At 38.7% G+C, this 22049-nt stretch overlaps 1 protein-coding gene across 3 annotated transcripts in view; it reads left to right on the top strand.

Annotated features, from left to right (window-relative positions):
* LOC111158834 (midasin AAA ATPase 1) overlaps positions 1-22049 on the top strand; it is a 168551-nt gene that overhangs the window by 25960 nt on the left and 120542 nt on the right. For all 3 annotated transcript variants that reach the window (XM_022521117.1, XM_022521118.1, XM_022521119.1), the window contains 8 exons: positions 147-250; positions 2852-2966; positions 9100-9293; positions 10170-10251; positions 12394-12489; positions 13959-14071; positions 15287-15435; positions 16147-16207. In XM_022521117.1, coding sequence (XP_022376825.1) covers positions 147-250; positions 2852-2966; positions 9100-9293; positions 10170-10251; positions 12394-12489; positions 13959-14071; positions 15287-15435; positions 16147-16207 — 914 coding nt within the window. The remainder of the gene's footprint in view (positions 1-146; positions 251-2851; positions 2967-9099; positions 9294-10169; positions 10252-12393; positions 12490-13958; positions 14072-15286; positions 15436-16146; positions 16208-22049) is intronic.

Here is a 22049-nt window from a genome sequence, read left to right on the forward strand (position 1 = left end):
TCTGCTTTTTGATCCCAGTTCATGGTATGAGAACTAAGGTTTCCTATAAGGATGTGCTCATCATTTGGAGAAAGAATGTATTTTGGGTTTTTTTGTTGTTGTTATTTCTGCCTTAATAGTTTTATCAGTGAGGTTTTGTGGTTTAGGTTTCCGTGCTGATCCCTCTTTTGGAGAATGGAGAGCTCTTGATTCCTGGCCGAGGTGACTGTCTGAAAGTGGCTCCTGGATTTCAGTTCTTTGCAACTAGGAGGTATGTGCTATTAACCTTTCTATTCCCACTGTGGAGACTTTTCCTCATAAGTCCCCTCACTATAGTACTGAGTCCAAAAGTACTAGAGTAGAGTTTTCTGGGCCCACTTAAAGCAAGATCAGTTGGAGTTGATGACAGATCCAACCTTTTCATTCCTATTTTATTTTACTTATTTATTTTTAGAGATCTGATTCCTATTTCGGGACTCTGTTTTGTTCCATTGTTCATTTTTCTATTTTACCCCAGTATCAGACTATCTTGATGACAGTAGCTTTTTTAGATGTAAGTAAGCTCTCTGCCCAACATGGGGCTTGAACTCACGACCCTGAGGTTAAGATTTGCATATTGTACTGACTGAGCTAGCTAAATGCCCTTCATTCCTATTTTATTTTATTTAAAGATTTATTTATTTATTTATTTATTTTTAATGAATTATTTTAGAGAGAGCACGAGCAAGAGGGGCAAAGGGAGAGAGACAGAGAGAGAGAGAGAATCCTAAGCAGACTCCACACTGAACATGGAGCCCAATTTGGAGTTTGATTCTAGGACCTTGAGATCATGACCTGAGGCAAATCAAGAGTTGGCTGCTTAACAGACTACACCAGCCATGTGCTCCAAGATTTATCTATATTAGAGAGAGAAAGCGTGTTCACATGAGCAGGGGGATGGGCAGAGGGAGAAGGAAAGAAAGAATCCTCAGGTAGACTTCTTGCCAAGGGCATTGCCCTACGTGGGGCTCGATCCCAGGACCCTGAAATCATGACATTAGGTTAAATCAGGAGCTGGCTGCTTAACCGACTGAGCTGCCCAGGCACTCCCCTTCATTCCTATTTTAAGTAGAGGTAACTAAATCAGAAAATGAGAGGGTTTTTTTCCCTCCACTTAAAAATATCCAGGTTTTTTTTTGTTTGTTTGTTTTTTAAGATTTTATTTATTTGAGAGAGAGAGAGAGAGCATGTGAGGGGAGAGGGTCAAATGGAGAAGCAGACTCCTGATGTGGGACCCGATACTGAGACTCCAGGATCATGGCCTGAGCCAAGGGCAGTCACTTTGACTGAGCTACCCAGGTGCCCTAAAAATATCCAGATTTTAAAAACTTTATCTTGGTTTCTTGTTTTTAAAAACAATCACCGGTGAGACTTTAGACAGCCTTGGGTTTGAGTCCTGACACTGACATTTTGTATCTGTATGCACCTTGCTTGTCTGATAATGATGAGGCTGATAACACCTACTTTACAGCTTGATGTAATTGTAAAGATTAAATGAAATAACTTGTGTTAAAGATCTGTCACATAATAAGTGCTCAACTAATGGCCAGCCACAATGATGGTGATGATGATGACCTGTAGACTGTAAGCAGTTAAAAAAATTAAATATAAGCATCAACAAAGGAATAAAACCTAAACAAACTTAGTATATGTCCATATTTGTATTTTATAATAACATGAACACGGTGATTTATTTCCTACTGCTAGAATATATCTGTACACTTCTCCAAGGTTTTAATATGCCCAAAAATGACACTAATGTCACATTATATTTAATAGTTATACTAGTGTTGGCCTTGGTGAACATTTAGAGGTGGAGTGTGGAGTTAATCTAACAGTTCTCAAGGAATACTTTGCTAGGCCCTGCTTTTTAAAAATAAACCCTATGGGGCACCTGGGTGGCTCAGTGGGTTAAGCCTCTATCTTCGGCTCGGGTCATGATCTCGGGGTCCTGAGATCGAGCCCCGCGTTGGGCTCTCTGCTTGGCAGGGAGCCTGCTTCCTCCTCTCTCTCTGCCTGCCTCTCTGCCTACTTGTGATCTCTCTGTCTGTCAAAATAAAAGATAAATTTATTTTAAAAAATAATAAAAAATAAAAATAAACCCTGCTTTTATTCATAGAGATAGTGAAGTTCTTTCTTGCTATGTTCATATCTCAGAAAGTCCCGGGACATTGCAGAAAGGTATCAGATCATATCTCATAAAGTCCTGGGAAATCGTAGAAGGGTGTCAGACAAATCTGAATTCATTCTTGGCTCTGCCATTTGTAGTCATAGTTGAGTGATCAGGTGGTGTTACTCTCCTCATCTTTATGCCTTAGAAGAAAAGTAGCACACTATTGCCTCAGAAAGTTGTGAGCATTGCATTAAATGGCCTAGGTGCAAGCTTGTGGCTTGGCTTGGGTATGTATTTAATGAATATTCCTTCTTGAAATTTTTAATAATTTTGGGTACTGTAGCTTTGGTAATAAGCACTGAACTTATTTTTAATGGTATGGGCCTTGGATTATGTTTTGTCTTTCCTGAAGTTGTGTCTTGATGAAGAGAAACATGCTGTTAAGATCAAAACACCTAATATAATCATTTACAGTGATTAGAAAATAACTTGGTTAAAGCTCTGTTATACACCCTTAGGAAATGAGTCAGACTTGGGTCAACTGGCAGCCTTTCATTTGTCCTCTGCCCTGTGAGCCCAACATAGTAGTATCTGGCAACAGAACGGGTTGTGAGTGTTATTCATATATGAGATAATGTCTAGCAAGGGCTACCCAGAGGCATAATTAAAGATTAAAATTGCAAGTTTTGTGTAATTATTTTTTTAAATTTTGAAATACAGACTCTTGAGCTGTGGAGGAAATTGGTATCGACCTCTAAATAGTCACGCTACTCTGTTAGACAAATACTGGACAAAAATTCACATGGATAACATGGATAAGACAGAACTGCATGAGGTATGTGGTTATCAGTGGGAAAGTATCAATGCTTTTGTTTTTTACTTTTTATTGTTTAAAGTTCCAGATATACATGTAAATAGAGGAAATAGTGTAATGAATCACCAAAATACTCATTAAGCTAAATTTAATAGTTAATGTACTAACATTTTACTGCATTAACTTCATCTAGTATTTTTTATTTGCTAATATATTTGAAAGCAAACCTCATAACATTTCATTCCTGAATACTTCAATGCATCTCTAAAAATTTAAGGGCCTTTTCATATGTAATCATAATAATTATTATACCTAATAAAATGAACAGTAATGCATCAATACCACTTAATTCTCGGACTGTATTCACGTTTCCTCAATTGTTTCCAAAGATCCTTTTTTTTCTTTTTAAAGATTTTATTTGGGGCACCTGGGTGGCTCAGTGGGTTGAAGCCTCTGCCTTCGGTTCAGGTCGTGATCCCAGGGTCCTGGGATGGAGCCCCATGTCAGGCTCTCTGCGGGGAGCCTGCTTCCTCCTCTCTCTGCCTGCCTCTCTGCCTACTTGTGATCTCTGTCAAATAAATAAATAAAATCTTTAAAAAAGAAAGATTTTATTTATTTATTTGACAGAGATCACAAGTAGGCAGAGAGGCAGGCAGAGTGTGGGGATGGGGGGAGGGGAAGCAGGCTCCCCGCTGAGCAGAGAGCCTGATGCGGGGCTCGATTCCAGGACCCTGAGATCATGACCTGAGCTGAAGGCAGAGGCTTAAGCTACTGAGCCACCCAGGTTCCCTGATCCCTTTTTTTTTTTTTTTTTTTAAATTTACTAAGTTGTTTTATAACTAATGTCTTTCACATTCAACAGCATGTTTTGTTCTGGGTATTAATGAAAATGAGATGAATTATTTCTTAGATTTTCTACATTGATTCACTTTGTGGTATTGCTGGTTATCGTCAGACATTTAAGAGGTATACTTCTCTTTCCCTTGCTAACCCCCACTTTCCCCTTGTATCTACCCTGTCACTTGGAAAGCTTCCCATTCTACAATGCTTCATCTTGGAGTATAGCAAATGAAGCCCTGTCAGTAATTTTATAGGCATAGGAGGGATGCTTTGCTCTTTCTTGGTATAAATTTTTAGATAAATAAGTGAAATAAGACAACCTTATCAAATTTTTTATCCAAAATTTTAAGTGTTTATAAAACGCCCAGGGGTTTTCAGCGTGTCTAGTTCACTATATTACTGGAATCTCTCAGAAACCTTGTCTTTTTTTTTTTTTTTTTTTTAAAGATCCTGTTTATTTTATTTGACAGAGAGAGACACAGTGAGAGAGGGAACACAAGCAGGGGGAGTGGGAGAGGGAGAAGCAGGCTTCCCATTGAGCAGGGAGCCTGATGCAGGGCTCGATCCCAGAACCCTGGGATCATGACCTGAGCGGAAGGCAGATGCCCAATGACTGAGCCACCCAGGTGCCCCAATCAGGAGCCTTGTCTTACTGATGTGATTTTATAAGTCTGCAGCCTATTTTGGACTTGTGAGTTACTTACCTCACTCTAGTTCCCAGTTTATTTCTGTGTCTCTCTGTGTATCCCCATTTTGCTGCCCTCAACAATAGCTCCTCTGATAACTTCCTCACCTTTTTGTTCCCCGCATCTACTCTGCCTGGCATTTTGTAAGCGCTTATTGTATTCTCTGCTGTCATGCAGCTCTTTGTTTTGCAGTTATAAAATTTCAGTGTTTAATTTTCATTCCTAAATTGCCATTCCGTTCTTTAAAGAAGAGGTCTGAAGTCCACATTTTGGTGTGATTTGTTGGGGATTGAAAGGATGGGAACAACATGGACTCCTACTTTTTTTCATCTTTCCATTCCTGTCATGAACAGCTATGAGTCATTCTGCTTACAGGAAACAACAGGAGCACTCACCCCTCACTTAAATGATGTGTATCATATTTAGACAGTTTACTTCGAGGAGTTTACTTATTCTTTTTATTTTATTTTATTTTAACAATGTTCCAAGGTTCATTGTGTATGCACCACACCTAGTGCTCTGTGCAATACATGGCCTCCTTAATACCCACCACCAGGCTCACCCAACCTCCCACCCTGCTCCTTCAAAACCCTCAGTTTGTTTCTCAGAGTCCATAGTCTCATGGTTCGTTTCCCACTCCGATTTCCCCCAACTCACTTCTCCTCTCCATCTCCCCATGTCCTCTGTGTTATTCCTTATGCTCCACAAGTAAGTGAAACCATATGATAAATGACTCTCTCTGCTTAACTTAATTCACTCAGCATAAGCTCCTCCGGTCCCGTCCATGCTGATACAAAAGTTGGGTATTCATCCTTTCTGATGGAGGCAAAATAAGGAGTTCATTTATTCTTAAGCTTCTGGACATAATAATAAATTCTAATAACACTCTCCTGAATAAGTGGCTGGTGACTCAAACTCTTGGGTGCATTATTTAGGAAATAAAATAGTCTCCTAAGATGATCTCATGGGGAGCACAAGGAACTACATTTCTTTTGCTGCCAATTCCAGTCATCTTATGCCTAGAAAGATTGTCTTTGACTGGGGTGCCTGGATGGCTTAGTTGGTTAAGCATCCAACTCTTGATCTCAGCTCAGGTCTTGATCTCAGGGTCATGAGTTCAAGCCTTGTGTTGGGCTCCATGCTGGGTGTGGAGCCTACTTTATTTTTACTTTTATTTTTGTATTTATGTATATATATTGTGTTACGTTATTTACCATACAGTACATCATTGGTTTTTGAGGTATTGTTCCATGATTCATTGTTTGTATATAACACCCAGTGTGGAGCCTACTTTAAAAAAAAAAAAAAAAAAGATCGGGGCAGTTGGGTGGCTCAGTTGGTTGGGCATCTACTTTGGCTGAGGTCGTGATCCTAGCATCCTTGGATAGAGTCCCACATGGGGCTCCCTGCTCAACAGAGAGCCTGCTTCTCCCTCTCCCTCTGCCTGCTACTCCCCCTGCTTATGCTCTTTCTCTCTCACTCTCTCTGTCAAATAAGTATAATCTTTAAAAAAAAGAAAAAGATTGACTTGCTGAAATAATAAATTATACTTTAGAAAATGAGATATTTATATAGTGCTAAGTCTTTATAGTTAATAAGTGGCAAAGAGTAACCCCTGGCAGTTGCTCAAATCCTGTCTCCTCCATACACCTTGAATGTGACCTCATGTCTTAGTTGCTGGTGCCTTAGAAGGTCTGCTTTCTCTGCTGGCAGTGCCTAATCACAGCCATTAATGACCTCTCCCAGGTTCAACTTCTCCATGAAAGCTTCCTGGGTCTCCAGGGACTGCTGACCACATTGTAATTTTTATTTGGTTGTATATCTTCTTCTTATACCAGATGATATTTCTTGAGGGTGGGCTATATTCCTGTCGGTTTTGTTTTCCTACCCCTGGTGTTCCCAATGTAAAGTGGGTACTTAATAAGTGCTTATTAAAGGAATGAATCTCCAAAGTAAATATTAAATTGATAGAAGAACTGTATTATGTCAGATTAGTTTATTAAATGACATTGTTTTTGATTTTTTTACATTTATGGTAATAACAAAGATATTCTTTGGCTAAGGAAGAAAACGACTAGTTTGTGGGTATGTATAGATTTTTTTTTTTTAAGGATTTTATTTATTTGTCAGAGTGCACAAGCACGGGGAGCAGCAAGTAGAGGGAGAAGCAGCCTCCCCAATGAACAGGGAGCCCAATCTGGCACTTGATCCCAGGACCCTGAGATTATGACCTGAGCTGAAGGCAGACATTTAGCCAATGGAACCACCCAGGATCCCCTATATAGATCTTTTGTGTTCAGAATTTCTATTCCAAATAGCTGAACCCTTGCTATAGTGTAAAACTGATAAAGTCCTTTTTGCCATATAAAGATAGTTTTTTTCTCCATCCTGATGTTAAATATACATGCTTATTAAGTGGAATTACTACTCGGCAGTGAAAAGGACTAAACTAGTGGTACATGTGGTAATGTCTAGATGAATCTCAAAAACATTAGCTAAGTAAGAAATCCAAACTACACACTACATCTTGTATGATTCCATTCGTTTGTTTGTTTGTTTATTTATTTATTTTAAGATTTTATTTATTTGACAGAGAGAGACACAACTAGAGAGGGAACACAGGCAGGGGGAGTGGGAGAGGGAGAAGCAGGCTCCCCACTGAGCAGGAAACCCCATGCGGGGCTCCATCCCAGGACCCTGGGATCATGACCAAAGGCAAATGAGCCAAAGGCAGATGCTTAATGATTGACCCACCCAGGCACCCCATATGATTTCATTTATATGAGAGACTTGAAAGCAGATCCTTAGGGATTGTAATCTGATTCCTGATTCCCCCAGGCAGGGGTATGGGGGAAGGGATTGATTACAGAAGGGACCTGAGGGAACTTTTTGTTTAAGGGGTGATGGAGGGGCACCTGGGTGGCTCAGTCAAATAAGCATCTGACTCTTGATTTCAGCTCCAGTCTTGATCTCGTGGTCATGGGGTTGAGTCCTGTGTCTGGCTCCCACGCTCAGCGGGGAGTCTGCTTTGATTTTTCTCTCTCCTTCTTCCCCTGCCCCTGCTTGCATATATGCATGCGCGCTCTCTCTCTCTCTCTCTCTCTCTCTCTCTCGATAAATACATCTTTAAAAAAAGGGAGGGTTGTGGAAATAGTCTATATTTTGTTTGTGGTGACCAAGGTCATGAATATATATGACCAATTTTATAAATGTTTCCTCCTTACAAAAAATGTATGTTCCGTATTTTATTTTTTTATTTTTTATTTTTTTTAAAAGATTTTATTTATTTGTTTGACAGAGATCACAAGTAGGCAGAGAGGCAGGCAGAGAGGAGGAAGCAGGCTCCCCGCTGAGCAGAGAGCCTGACTTGGGGCCTGATCCCAGGACCCCGGGATCATGACCTGAGCCCAAGGCAGAGGCTTTATCCCAGTGAGCCACCCAGGCGCCCCTATGTTCTATATTTTAAAGATACATGTCTGTCCATTTAACTAAATTTACTGATTTTGTTACTCTTTTTCTGTTTAATTTTTCATCTATCTGAAATTGTTTTCAGCAATATTTCTTTAAAGTCCTCCAGTAAAAAAACATGAAGAATTAAAATCTGATACCTACTACTTGAGATGACATTGTTAAAAGGTTATAGATCCTTATCTTTGTAAATATGTGTACATTACATATATAAAATAAGTGGATATTTCACATACAAATTGAACCAAAATATACTTTTCAAGCTAATTTAAATTTATTTGATGACAGTATTTCTTTTTTTTTTTTAGAGATTTTATTTCTAAGTAATCTTTACACCCAGCCTGGGGCTGGAACTCACAGCCCTAAGATCAAGAGCCTCACGTTCCACAGACTAAGCCAGACAGGCGCCCCAGACAATATTTCTTTTTTTTTTTTTTTTAAGATTTTATTTATTTATTTGATAGACAGAGATCACAAGCAGGGAGAGCAGCAGACAGAGAGGGAGGAGGGAAGCAGGCTTCCCGCTGAGCAGAGAACCCGATGTGGTGCTTGATCCCAGGACCCTGGGATCATGACCCGAGCCAAGGGCAGAGGCTTTAACCCACTGAGCCACCCAGGTGCCCCTAAAGTGTATTGTAATTGTTCTATTTTATCATTAGTTATTGTTGTTAATCTCTTAATGTGCCTAATTTATACATTAAACTTTATCATAGGTATGTCTATTTTGGAAAAAACATAGTATATATAGGGTTTCGTTCTATTTGCTGTTTTAGGCATCCACTGGGGATCTTGGGGGACTACTGTACTTGGTACAAATTTCATACAGAAATTCATTTTTTGCTTGACTACTATTAGCAGGAGTGTACATGTGCTTTTATTTATTTATGTAGAAAGATTTATATATTTATTTGAGAGAGAGTAGGAGCGAGAGTGAGCTTGGGGAGAGACAGAGGGAGAAAGAAAAACCTTGAGCAGACTCACTCCTGAGCATGGACCCCAATGCAAGGCTTGATCCCAGGATTGTAAGAGCTGAAATCAAGAGCTGGCTGCCTTACCAGCTGAACCACCCAGGCATCCCTTACGTGTGCTTTTAAAAATCACTGTGTCTGCTGCTAAATTCTCTTTGTTTTTTTTTTTTTTTTTTCTCCTCTGTCTGTCAGGTTCTTCAGAACAGATATCCCAGCCTTTTGGCCGTAACTGATCACCTGCTTGACATTTACATCCAACTTACTGGAGAGAAACATCTCTCTCTCAGTGATAGTTCTGTTACCTGTGAACAGGCACCTGAGGAAGTTTCAGAAACCAGAAGAGAAAACAAAAGACTAAGCCTTGAGGGAAGAGAATTGTCTCTAAGGTATGAGTTGATATTTTATTTATTTCTTTTTTTAAGTAGGCTCCATGCCTATGCTGGGTCTCGAACTCATGACCCTGAGGTTAAGCGTCACATACTCCACCGATTGAGCCAGCCAGGTGCCCCTTGAGTTGATGATTTAAAAATTGTTTCCCTTAAAAGTTCTTAGCAGCTAGCAGTGAATGATTATGAGAGGTCTAGTTTTGAAATTAGACCTATGGACTGCTTCGTGGTGTTGGATCCTGTTTTTAGATCATATAATGATTAGGAAGGCTTATAAAGGGAATATATTATTTTAGCTTTAAAAAATATCTTTGGGGGCACCTGACTGGCTCAGTGGGTAGAACATTCAACTCTTAGAGTCATGAGTTGAAGCCCCACGTTGGATATGGAGGCTACTTTAAAAAAAAAAAAAAGAAAGAAAATAACTTTAAGAGTCAAGATTGAGACTACTTACTGATATAATTCTTTCACTAGCTTTTCTTTTGTGACAATTGGGGTCTTAAATAAGACCCTTGGATTTTGCTATATATAGTGAGTTCTGTACCTTTGCTTTCTTTTCTCATTGGTTGATTTGCCTTTTGAGAAGTGAGCATTAGGAATAGCCAACTCCACTGAGTTTGCTCTGGGAGTTAGTTGCCCACCCTCCCAACCTTGTCTGGCATGGATTGGAGTAAAATGTTCAATAGGTCACTTCCCGGTAGGTGGGACCTCCACTTACTCTTTCCCCTGCACTGTTTATCTTTATAATGCCAGAGAAACAGGGAGATTTCATTGTCAGGTGTTCCCCAGACTTACGTGGATTGAATTTAACTTTGATGCTTTTGATGTCTTTGGCCTATGGTCTTTTATTCCCTTGCCTTTTTTTTTTTTTTTAAGGGATCTACTGAATTGGTGTAATAGGATTGTCCATTGTTTTGACAGTCTTTCTTCATCAGCATCCTTAAATATTTTTCAAGAGGTAAGATAGAGTCTTCCTGTTTGTTTTCTTTCTATTCTGTAAGGCTATTGATTTTCATTGTTATTTTCTGTCTCTTGGCTGCTATCAGAACTTTTCTTTTGCATTTATTATCCCTAGCTAGTTAAAACTGAACTAATGTTGTCTTAAAACTAATTGGGCATAATCAATGTTTTTTGGTTTTTAAACAGATTACTATGAATTGCAAGTAAGTATAGTTTAGACAGAGTAAAACAGACACAGAAAGATAAAATGAGAAGAAAATCTCCCAGGTGTTAATTAAGTAAAATATCAAGTGTTTCTAAAATGTTTAGTATTAGGGGCACCGGGCTGGCTCAGTCAGTGGAGTGTGAAACTTTTGATCATGAGTTTGAGCCATTTTGGGCATGGAGCCTACTTAAAAAATGCTCAGTATTTATTTTTACATATAATTTCATTGTCCAATAGAGTCGTATTCGTCTGATCCCTGCACTTGCTGAGCAGGGTCTTTTGCTTTAGTCAAGAGGAATTTGTGTGGGGGTTACAAAGTACAGCCTTGTATGCTGGGCTTGGCCAAAAAATGTGTTGTGTGGGAGGGAAACCTGATTGAATTACAACTCTGCCATATTCAGTAAGAACAGGGAGAATTTTATTTCTGCTTGCTTAAAAATAAAAGTGCTACTGTCTGAAGACCTGTGGGCTCTTAAAGCAGTGACCAATTTTGATTATAAAGTGTTCTGGTTTTTAAGGAACTCGCGTGGCTTAGTCAGTTAAGCCATTTAGCTCAAGTCATGATCTCAGGATTGTGAGATTGAGCCCCACATCAGGCTCCACCCTGGGCACGGAGCCTGTTTAAGCTTCTCTCTTCTTCTCTTCTCTCTTCTTCTCTGCTTAGTCTTTCTGGCCCAGCCAGCCCCTCTATGAAACTACTTAAAGGTCCATCAAGAGTCACCTTGCTTAACTTAATAACCTCATGTATGGTCCAAAGGGACCCTAGTGAATAAAAAAAAGACACTTCCTACTCCTGGTAATGCCAAGGGTTTTTGAAGCTCTGTGCTTCAGCTATTAGGGACAAGGATTAGGTAAATTCTCTCTCTCTTTTTAAATGCTTACATTAAGTTTATTGATAATTTACACTTGATGGTAGCAGAACTAAATGTATTCTTTGTTTACCACACTCATAGTATCCTTTCTATTCTCATTTTTTGTCTTGTCTTTCCTGTTAATAGAAATTTAGCAAAATGCTTAATGTATTCAATTTGGTTGTGATATGTACTCTATATTTAATTACATCAGAAGACCTATCTGGTGGTGCCTGGGTGGTTCAGTGGTTCAGTTGGTTAAGCCTCTGACTCTTGACCTTAGCTCAGTTCTTGATCTCGTGAATTCAAGCCCCACATTTTTTTACTTTAAACACACACATACACACACACCACTACCACCACCACCACCACCACCAAAAACACATACCTGGTTGGCCTATCAGTAATTGCTGAGATTGAGTACTGGATTAGGGTAATGATAATGTGATCTTTTTATGGCGCACCAAGAGTTTGCCTTTATAGCTAGAAAGTAATCTTTTGGTATTCCTTCTATGGCTTAAGAGTCAGTTCCCCACCATGAACCATAGACCTAATAATTAACACTAATTCTATTTTTGCCTGAATTTTAGATTTGTAAAATGAAGCTTTTTTTTTTTTTTTTTTTTTAAGATTTATTTATTTTAGAGAGAGAGAGTGAGCAAGGATGGAGGGAGAGGTAGAGGGAGAGGAGGAGAGTCCTCAAGCAGATTCCCTGCTGAACACAAGCCCAGTGTGGGACTTGATCCCAGGACCTTGACATCATGAACCTGAGCCGAAATCAAGAATCAGACACTTAACCAACTGAGCCACCCAGGCGCCCTGTAAAGTGAAGCTTTTTCTGTTTGCTTGTTTGTTTTCTCCCTAAGTAGTATTTTGATAGTAAAGCCTTCACATTTGTTTGTATCCTATCTCTATTATGGTAAGGTCCTTGAGTCTAGGGCTGGTACCTTATTTCTACTCTCCTTACTCTTACAGAAATGTTCCTGCTGGTTTTTTGTTCCTTTTGTGGCCAGAATGGTGGTGCTCTGTTATTAATGTAGTATTTTAAAAGATCAGTTGGCATTGACCTTGGTTATTTTAATAGGCTCTGGACTGTTTCACAGCAATGCTTTCTAAGCATACAAGCAAACTGAAAATGGCAGAAATTATTGGAAGTAAATTGAACATTTCCAAGAAAAAGGTATGTAGTGCTATTTTTACTTCTCTGTTGAAAGGAAGCTGGATATTTACTTTACTTGCTAGTCTCTGGTCCTTACCTGGAACAGTCCTTTGCAATAACTACCTCCTCTGTCAAAGTTGGTAGTTTTGTTGTTACCTTTCATGGACATTAAGCTCTTAGTATCTCTTAAGTAAGTAGTTCTGATATGTTCTGCGTTCTTAAAGTGTGCCTTGTGCCTTATACCACATGCATGCTTTATTTTCTCCAGTGTTTTTTTTTTTTTTTTTTTTAAATTTTATTTTTTATAAAATTTTCTCCAGTGTTTTAATGAACGTGTTATTCCGTAGGTTGTGGGCTCAGGACTGGAACTGTTTTAATAACATCTTTGTCTGTAGTTTTATTCAGGATTAGATTTTTTCCAACTTTTCATTAATGTCAAACATGAGAAAAATGGAAAAGAATAGTACCAACGGACACCAAGAATAGTACAAAGAATAGTACTTAGGTTCATTGCTAACATTTTTAATATTTTGCTGTTCTTATTTTATTACAAAATATGTATTTTTGGAGGAGAGAGCCTTTCAGCAGTAGTGATGGTAGCCAGGGAAATGTCTGAGGTCTCTCTTGCGGCAGATATCTGGCATTCCCTAATAAATGATGACACAAAAAAACCTTACATCAGGAACTGATATGGAAGTGTTCCTTAGGATTCTGAAACTGTTGGGATGGTTTTAGCTGCAGGTGACAGAACACCTACTAAAAGGGGCTTAAGTAATAATTATAGTAGGCAAAAAAAAGAAAGAAAAAGAAAAAGAAAAGAAACTACCACAATTGGGTTATATAGAACAGTATTTATCCCCTTTGGTTGAAGAAAGATTCATTTTCCCTGAACACTTTGCTACCCCTTTCATTCCTGCCCCAAATCTAAACAAAATCTGGGTTCTTAGGGTTGGTGACAAAGACAAGAGAGGAACGAACGGCTGTTGGGTAGATATCCTGGAAGCACCTGTCACAGCTTCTCTTTGTTTTCCGGCTGTAGGGAGATGTACCATGGTTCCATCAAGTCACTGTTACCTCTATTATTTTAGAATCTAAAGCAGAGAAAAGCATATCTGAAGAAAAATCACTGATTTTTCTCATAAATCTTAGGAGTAGAACTTTCTGTTCATTTGCTATTGGAATATGTCAGTGTGTTCACTTTAGATATAGGCAGATACGGGCCTATTTGAATGAATAAATATGAATGAATGAAAAATACAGGGCAGCATTCATGATCACTGTTTTAAAAAACATTAGAAATACAGAAAATTTTTAAAAAGACATAATTAAAGCTAACGCGCCTATCTTGGAAGCAGAAAGTACTTGGTAAAGGGCAAGTTAGAGGGGCACAGTAAACCATAGTAAGCCACATGGATGAGGAAATGTTTGAAGAGTATACAAAAAAAATTTTTTTAAGACTGTACAGAATTTTACTCTGTCCCCTCCCATAGGCCGAATTCTTCTGTCAGCTTTATAAACCGGAAATTGTGATCAATGAGCTAGATGTGCAAGTGGGTCGAGTGCGGCTTCTACGGAAACAAAGTGAGGCTGTCCACATACAGAGGTAAATAGACTCTCAACTAGTCTGAGACTATGGGGTTAGGAACATGATAGAAGGACTAGTCCAGCCCCTGTGTCTGACCAGAATGTGTGTGAATGGTGATCTCTCCACTGTGCTGGATGGTAAGAAGCAGTGATTTTCTAAAGTATATTCTGTAAAATTAAATGTTAATAGGTGAAGGAGGTGATGAGGGTGATTAGGGACTTGGAAGTAGCAAAGATGTATTTTTTATTTTATTCACTTTGTGTATTTAGCAAAGTAAACCTCACTTGGAAGTCAGGTGAGGTCCTGTTGTTAGTCTGTTAATTCCTAGAATTTTACAAGATTCTGAGCTCTAGTTACCATTTATTAAATACTTACTATATGGCTAGTGTTGTGCTAAGCGCTTTGCATATGTTTTCTCATGTGGTTATAATAATTTTATGAATTAACTTATTATTGTCTTACGACTGCCGTTAACAACTTACCATAAACTTGGTAGCCTAAAACAATAAATATTTATTTCCTTGCAGTTCTACAGACTAGAAATCTGAAATCATGATGTTGGCAGGGTCACATTTCCACTGAAGGCTTTTGCCTCCTCCTGTCTTCTGAAGGCTACCAGCAATCTTTGGTGTTCCTTGTCTCTGTAGTTACATTTCTCCCATCTCTGTCTCCATCGTCATATCATCTTTCTTGTGTGTGTTTGTGTTTCTAAGTCTCTCTCTGTCTTTGTAAGAACACCAGTCATTGAATTTAAGGCTCACCCTTAAACCCAGTATGATAGGATTTTAACTTATTTATATCTGCAAAGACCTTCTTTTCATCTAAGGTCACATTCATAGGTTCTGAGTGGACATGAATTTTTGGGGGAGTCTGTTCAACCCACCACAAATAGTAGCTCTGATCCAAATTTTATAGGTGAGGAAACCAAGGCTAGGAGAGGGTAAGTAATTTGCCTAAGACGACATAGCTAGTACAGATAATGTCTTATCTTACTGGTCTTTTGAATCTCTAGAGTCTACTAAAGTACCAGGTATATAAATACTCAGTGTTTGTAGAATGAATGAATTCTGCAATTCATAGGCTATAAGGATATCTCTTTTATATCCTGAAGACAGCTACTGTGAGTTATCTTCTGATTTTTGTGGAGTCTGGAAAATCTGGTTCCTCAAAACAACACTTAAGGAAAATTTGCAGCCTGTTTCTCTGACCACTTACTTGTTTTCCCCTTCCCAGGGAGAGGCTCACTTTTGCTCCCACGAGGCCATCCTCTATTCTTATTGAACAGCTCGCGGTGTGTGTTAGCAAAGGGGAACCTGTGTTGCTGGTGGGAGAAACCGGGACTGGCAAAACCTCTACTGTCCAGTACTTGGCTCACATTACAGGTAAGTTAGAGGGGAAGCACTCTGTCCCCAGACAATAAACATTTCACACTGATTGCCTTCCCCCTCTACCCTTAAATAAAAAGTCCACAAAATACTAGAGTTTAAAAAGTGCCACCACTCTGCTTTGCCTGGAAATCACCACTGGAAATTTTTTCCTTGGAAATAATGTAATTTTTTTCCCCTGGAAATAACCACTGTTAATAGCTTGGTATTAATTTTTTTTTTTGGCTCTAATCTATGGTCTGCAAATATATAAATATTTAAGTTTGGTTTTATGTTGAAAAAATGGGATTCTATGTATATGTATTGCAGTTAACAAGGAAATTAGACATCTTTAAAAATAGAACTGCCTCATTTCTATTTAATGGCTAAATAATAATATTCCATATTGGAATTTTATTTAATTCTGATTTATAGACATTGACTTACTGAAGGAATTTTTTTGTTGTTTTCAGTTATCTGATACTGATACACAATCTTGTACATATCTTGTACATATATACATATATGTACAAGATATCTTGTCCATATCTTTCTGGGTTACGTGAAAATTTCGGATGGTTGAAATTCCTAAAAGTAAAATAAGAGAATCAGAGGAAGTATACATTTAAAGATTTGCCCTATGCCTGTGCCTACACATCCTTAAGGATCACTGGATATAATTAGTCTTGAAATTTTCAGAATGACCCTTCCGCCCTTTCTTTTTAAAAGGCCACCGTTTGAGGGTTGTCAACATGAATCAACAGAGTGACACTGCAGACTTGCTTGGAGGGTAAGTATGGTTTAAAATTGTTTTCTTGTTATTTTGTGTTCACTGCTTGAGGGAACAAATAGTTTTTCCTTTCAAAGCTCAAGATTAGCATTAGAAAAAGGTTCAAAGACTTGTACCCCTACCCCTACTCCAGCAGGTTATTTATTGGACTTTATTGAGGAGCTCTTGGATGTGGAGATGTTTCTCTTCACTTTTTTTTTTTTTTTTTGGCACCTCAGTGACATTTTTTTTTTCACTTTTTTTTTTTTTTTAAGATTTTATTTATTTATTTGACAGAGACTAGTGAGAGAGCGAACACAAGCACGTAGAGTAGGAGAGGGAGAAGCAGGCTTCCTGACGAGCAGGGGAGCCTGATGCAGGACTCCATCCCAGGACCCTGGGATCATGACCTGAGCCGAAGGCAGATGCTTAACTGACCGAGCCAGCCAGGCATCCCTATTTCTCTTTATTGTAAAGAACACTTGAGGTTCTTGCTTTCAAAGATCATGCTGGAATGGAGAGAGAAAAAAACCAAGTATATAATCAATTACTATTTGTGTGTACAGTCATTTGTCTAAAGCGTACATTCTGGAGTCACAGTGCCTTGGAGCTAGACTCTCTCCTGCAGTTCAATTATCTTTGAAACATTAAGTAGCTCTCTACTTGGTTAAATGCTGCTCATGGGACTCCACTGTGGTCATTAAAATGCCCTTCCGTGATGGTGTTTTTTAATATGTTTGGTTCACATTGAATATGTTCGGTTTGTGCTAAAGGCTATAAAACTGATGGATGCTATTGGCATACCTTATGTTGAGCGATATTTGGGATCTGTCCCATTAACTCAGAACAGTTGCTTAAAAAAATCCTTAAAGGCATAAAGTAGAAATTATTGTTCTTTTTGCTCTTAATGGCATCTACCAGAAAGCTTTTCATTTATCTGGTTTTTTGGGGGCCACCTTAACAGCAGTTTTTATTTTCACTCTCTTTGTCTTACATTCCTCCTTGCTGTGGGTAGATTGCTACTTTGAATCCTGCTTCTTTTGGTACTTTTCCTTTTCTTGCCCATTACTTATATTCTGTTCTACACATATTAGTAATGATGTACTGAATGCTTTTAAATATATATTCTATCTTAAGATCCATTATCTGAGGCTTATCTTTCTTACTCTAATTCTACTTTCACTTTGTTATTTTTTTCCCTGGTAATCTTTCTACTCTATTTTTATTTTACTACTGTCATAATTGACACTGAATCTCCCCTTTCCTTCATTGAGGTACTTGGCAATATGTTCTTACTAATATATAGAATTTGTTACTTAATAATACCGTGTATAATACCGTGTATTTCTCTTATTCTGTATCTCTATATGTCTTCAGGAATATTCTCCTGTTATGAATTCCTAAAACAAATGGCTGGGCCTTTTTTTTTTTTTTTTTTAAGATTTTATTTATTTATTTATTTGACAGAGACACAGTGAGAGAGGGAACACAAGCAGGGAGAGTGGGAGAGGGAGAAGCAGGCTTCCTGCCGAGCAGGGTACCTGATGCAGGACTCAATCCCAGGACCCTGGGTTCATGACCAGAGCCAAAGGCAGACACTTAATGACTGAGCCACCCAGGGGCCCCACAAATGGCTGGTCTTGTACTGATTGAACATGTATTGGGTTTGTCTCTGCTAAGAATTTGTGGTGTTATGTCAGCCATTGTAAGTAGTTTTAAACATAGTGAGTATAGAGATGCCCATTTGTATCCTGATGCAATTGATAGTAAAAAGATTGGCATCAGATTATGGTAACTGGAGTTTTATTTTAGTGCCAACTTCCTAAAAACAGTATGTATTCATTTTTTCCTTGTTAGTAGGTTAGCTTCAGTTATCAAATAGAAAACTTATATATGCTTCAGTGTTTGTATGATTGGAAATGTGCTTTGCTTCCTATATTTTTGTATTACTGGAAAGTGGTATAAATCAAATCTTTTAATGTATAACATATTGTAGATGCGTGGATGACTCCTTTGCTTATGAGTTTTTGTGTGTAAGAGGGAAAGACTAAAAAATAACTTGAGAAAGACAAGGGACTGGAAAACAAAATTCAAGAGTTGCAGGGAGATAGGATAGAGAAAGTGTAATATTTCTATTTTGGGGATGTGTGGTTTCATTTGTTTCATTAGGTTTTATAACTTATGTTAAACATATTTTACAGGGGCGCCTGGGTGGCTCAGTGGGTTAAGCCTCTGCCTGTGGCTCAGGTCATGATCTCAGGGTCCTGGGATCGAGTCCCACATGGGGCTCTCTGCTCAGTGGGGAGCCTGCTTCCCCCTCTCTCTCTCTGCCTGCCTCTCTGCCTACTTGTGATCTGTCTCTCTCTGTCAAATAAATAAATAAAATCTTTTTTAAAAACCCCATATTTTACACATGTCAAATAATATTATAAAAAAATGAAAGGGATTTATAGCCTAATTAGTTTGTTTTGCAAATCTGGATCCTTTAGATTGATTTTAAAAAGAGTATAATTGAGAATAAAGACACTTTATAAAAGTAAAACTTCAAAGATCATCAGAGTCTTCAACTATGTTATACAGATTGTCTTCTGATCTTTGTTAGTATATGTACTCCCTTGTTTTTTTTTTTATTAGTACTAGCGTGGTATATTTTTTCCTTCATTTAAGGTTTCTTCTTTTTTTTTAAAGTGGGCTGCACGCCCAGTGTGGGGCTTGAACTAATGACCCTGAGATCAAGAACTGCATGCTCTACTGACTGAGCCAGCCAGGATCCCCTCCATTTAATTTTTAACTCATTTAAAACAAATTTTCTTTTTTTAGATTTTATCTTTAAGTAATCTCTATACCCAGCATGGGGCTCGAACCTATAACCCTGAGATCAAGTGAGCCAGCCACGCGCCCCTGTTATTCTGGTAGGCAGAATATAGACCTTCAGATTACTTGTGAGTAGAGAACTAAACCAAGTTCCAACAGAGTTGGGGGTGAAGAGAACTTATGATGAGACTCTGAAAAAGCGTAGAGGACACAGAGGACTTAGATGAAGCAGATAAAATCATTCCAGAAGGAGAAACTCTAGGACTAAATGGCAAAACCCAGAGCACAGGTTCACAGCATTCTTTATAGAGAAGGGGATTGGTAAGGGCAGCCTCTGAGGGAGAAACATGACCCTTGGAGAAGTTGGCAATGAAGGAGAGAAAAAAAATGGGAGGAGAATTAAAGGTCTCATAGAAATGGAGAAGCCACCAACTTGCATCCTCTTTCTTTGCCACCCGTGGAAACCTCTGTACTGAAGAGAACAGGGCAGAAGTGCGTGCTCATAAATTTGGAAACCTGATTCTAAAATGAAGAACAGTGTTTATCATTTCAGTTACTCAGCATGTACTGATTTATGTTCTTTCACATGTTACAGTATTAGTCATTTTCTTTTAGCCAATTTCAAGTGAATTCTTACATACACTCTCAGTGTTATGTTCTCTCAGGTGTCAGGTTAGTTCCCGCTGAGTATTTGTGTTGCAGCTCATTTTTTTCTTTCTTTCTGAAATGTGTATATGTTAATTCATTTTTTTCATCACTTGAAAAATTGACTTTTATTGACTTAACTGTCTCAGCCACTATGCTGTGCTTTAAATGAACAGATGCTTCTTTTAGTCTCTTTTGCAGTTTTAAGCTGCTACTTTCATGAATTCAATAGACTTGAGCCACTTAATAATGTTAATAATTATAACAGCTAATTCTAGTATGTATTCAGGTTCCAGGCACTATTTGGAGTCCTTTATTTCTTATTTTTTGTTGGTTTATTTTTTAAAGATTTATTTATTTATTTATTTTAGAGAGAGAGCAAGAGAGTGTGCGGGGCAGAGCAGGAGGAGAGAGAGAGAATCCTCAAGCAGACTCCCCACTAAGCACGGAGCTCAATGCAGGGCTAGATCCCAGGACCCTGAGATTGTGACCTGATCTTAAACCAAGAGTGGGTCACTTAACCGACTGTGCCACCCAGCGCCCTGTAGTCCTTTATTTGTGTTAACTCAGTTTGCATTTTTAGCAACCATGAGGCACAGACTATTACCCCATTTTATACATGAGGGATTAAGTACCTTATTGAGGTACTTATTGAGGCTGGTTCTTGTTTGAACCAAGGCCATCTATACAGAGTGTCTGTGGTTTTTCTTTTTTTAATATTTATTTATTTGACAGAGATCACAAGTAGGCAGAGAGGTAGTCAGAGAGAGAGGGGGAAAGCAGGCTCCCCGCGGAACAGAGAGCCCAATGTGGGACTCGATCCTAGGACCCTGGGATCATGACCTGAGCCAAAGGCAGAGGCTTTAACCCACTGAGCCACCCAGGCACCCGAGTGTCTGTGTATTTGATCATTACTCTGCTGCCTCAGTTAGCTTTGGGTTCCATTTGTACTGTCATCTTTAAGACTAGCAATTTTATTTAAATAAAGTTTGTGTTTTGTTCAGTTCCTCACTACTTTTGTTCATCATTGTTTCCTTGGTCCAGTCTATCGGTCTCTCAGCTTTGCTTCTACTCCTAACTTCCCAAAGGTTTCTCTTCCATTCAATAGTTAATGGTCCTTCAAAGGTATCATCAGAACACATGTCTCAAATCCTTTCACCGATTTTCAGGCCATTTAGAGTATACTCCAAAGGCATTTTTTGACTTCTGAGGTCCTTCATAATCTGGCACTGGCACTTCTCTGATATAATTTCCTTTGTCTGGCTCTGCCACTGAGCTCCAGCCACACACTTTTGCATATTACACCTAGATGCTCGCTGTGCTCTCTCTGACATCCCTTGCCGCCCACAGATGTTTGGCTTACCTCCTTTCCGTGCTTGATTTGGGTCACCTTCAAATTCCCATCTTTAACCAAGTCTTTCTGACTACCATGTCTAAATTACCAGTGCCTTCTTCACCCAATCCTTTGTATTTATATTCATAGCACTCACTACTACTTGATGTTTTATAGTAGATATATTTTCTTATTGTCTCTTTCTTTGGATTGTAAGCTACAGTGGGGCAGGACCTTATGGGTCTTGTTTACTCAGTGCCTAACAACTAACAGGTACTCAGTAAATTTTTGTTGAATAAATAGAGTAAATAAATATCTTTACTAGTGTGTTAGTGCTAACTGGTAAGTGTAAATGAGTTTGAAGTTCTCATGCTCTTTCTCTCTGGAATCAGACTCTTTCATAGATGCTCTGTATCAGGGCCTTGGTGTTACTCATTTCATGGTTCCTCCCTCACAGTCCAATGAGTAAGTAGTGTCCAGTTCTCTAGTTGTGCTTGACTATTCTGAAACATATTTCGTATTGTTTCATGGCCCTGTGATTATAGTATATAGTATCTTAGGTTTCAGAAAATTGTATATTTGAGGTTTTTCAGGAACAGTTTGTGCTGCCTGAGCAACTTTTTGCTACAGCAGGTGTTCCTCAACTCTTTGTTATCACCCCTGCCCTTGAATGTTAAATTAAACTTTATATGAGGGACACCTGGGTGGCTCAGTTGGTTAAGTGTCCAGCTCTTTATTTCAGCTCAGGTCTTGATCTTAGGGTAGTGAGTTCAAGCCCTGTGTTGGGCTGCACACTGGGTGTGGAACCTAATGCTTAAAATAAATAAAATTTATATGGATTAATTTCCTAGCTCCCTAACCAGAGAAATGCTAAAGAATAAGAGCATCTAAATACTAAGAAATAAAATGTTGAGCTTTGGAGGGCCACAAACAATTGCAATGTCTGAGATACTGTTGCTTTCCCCTTTCCCTGGCCCCATTTCAGTCTCTTTAAGAGCAGTATCCTTGGGGCGCCTGGGTGGCTCAGTGGGTTAAAGCCTCTGCCTTCGGCTCAGGTCTTGATCCCAGAGT

This window comes from Enhydra lutris, unplaced genomic scaffold (genome assembly GCF_002288905.1).
Source record: "Enhydra lutris kenyoni isolate GAN:26980312 unplaced genomic scaffold, ASM228890v2 scaffoldscaffold63, whole genome shotgun sequence".
Taxonomy (NCBI): Eukaryota; Metazoa; Chordata; class Mammalia; order Carnivora; family Mustelidae; genus Enhydra; species Enhydra lutris.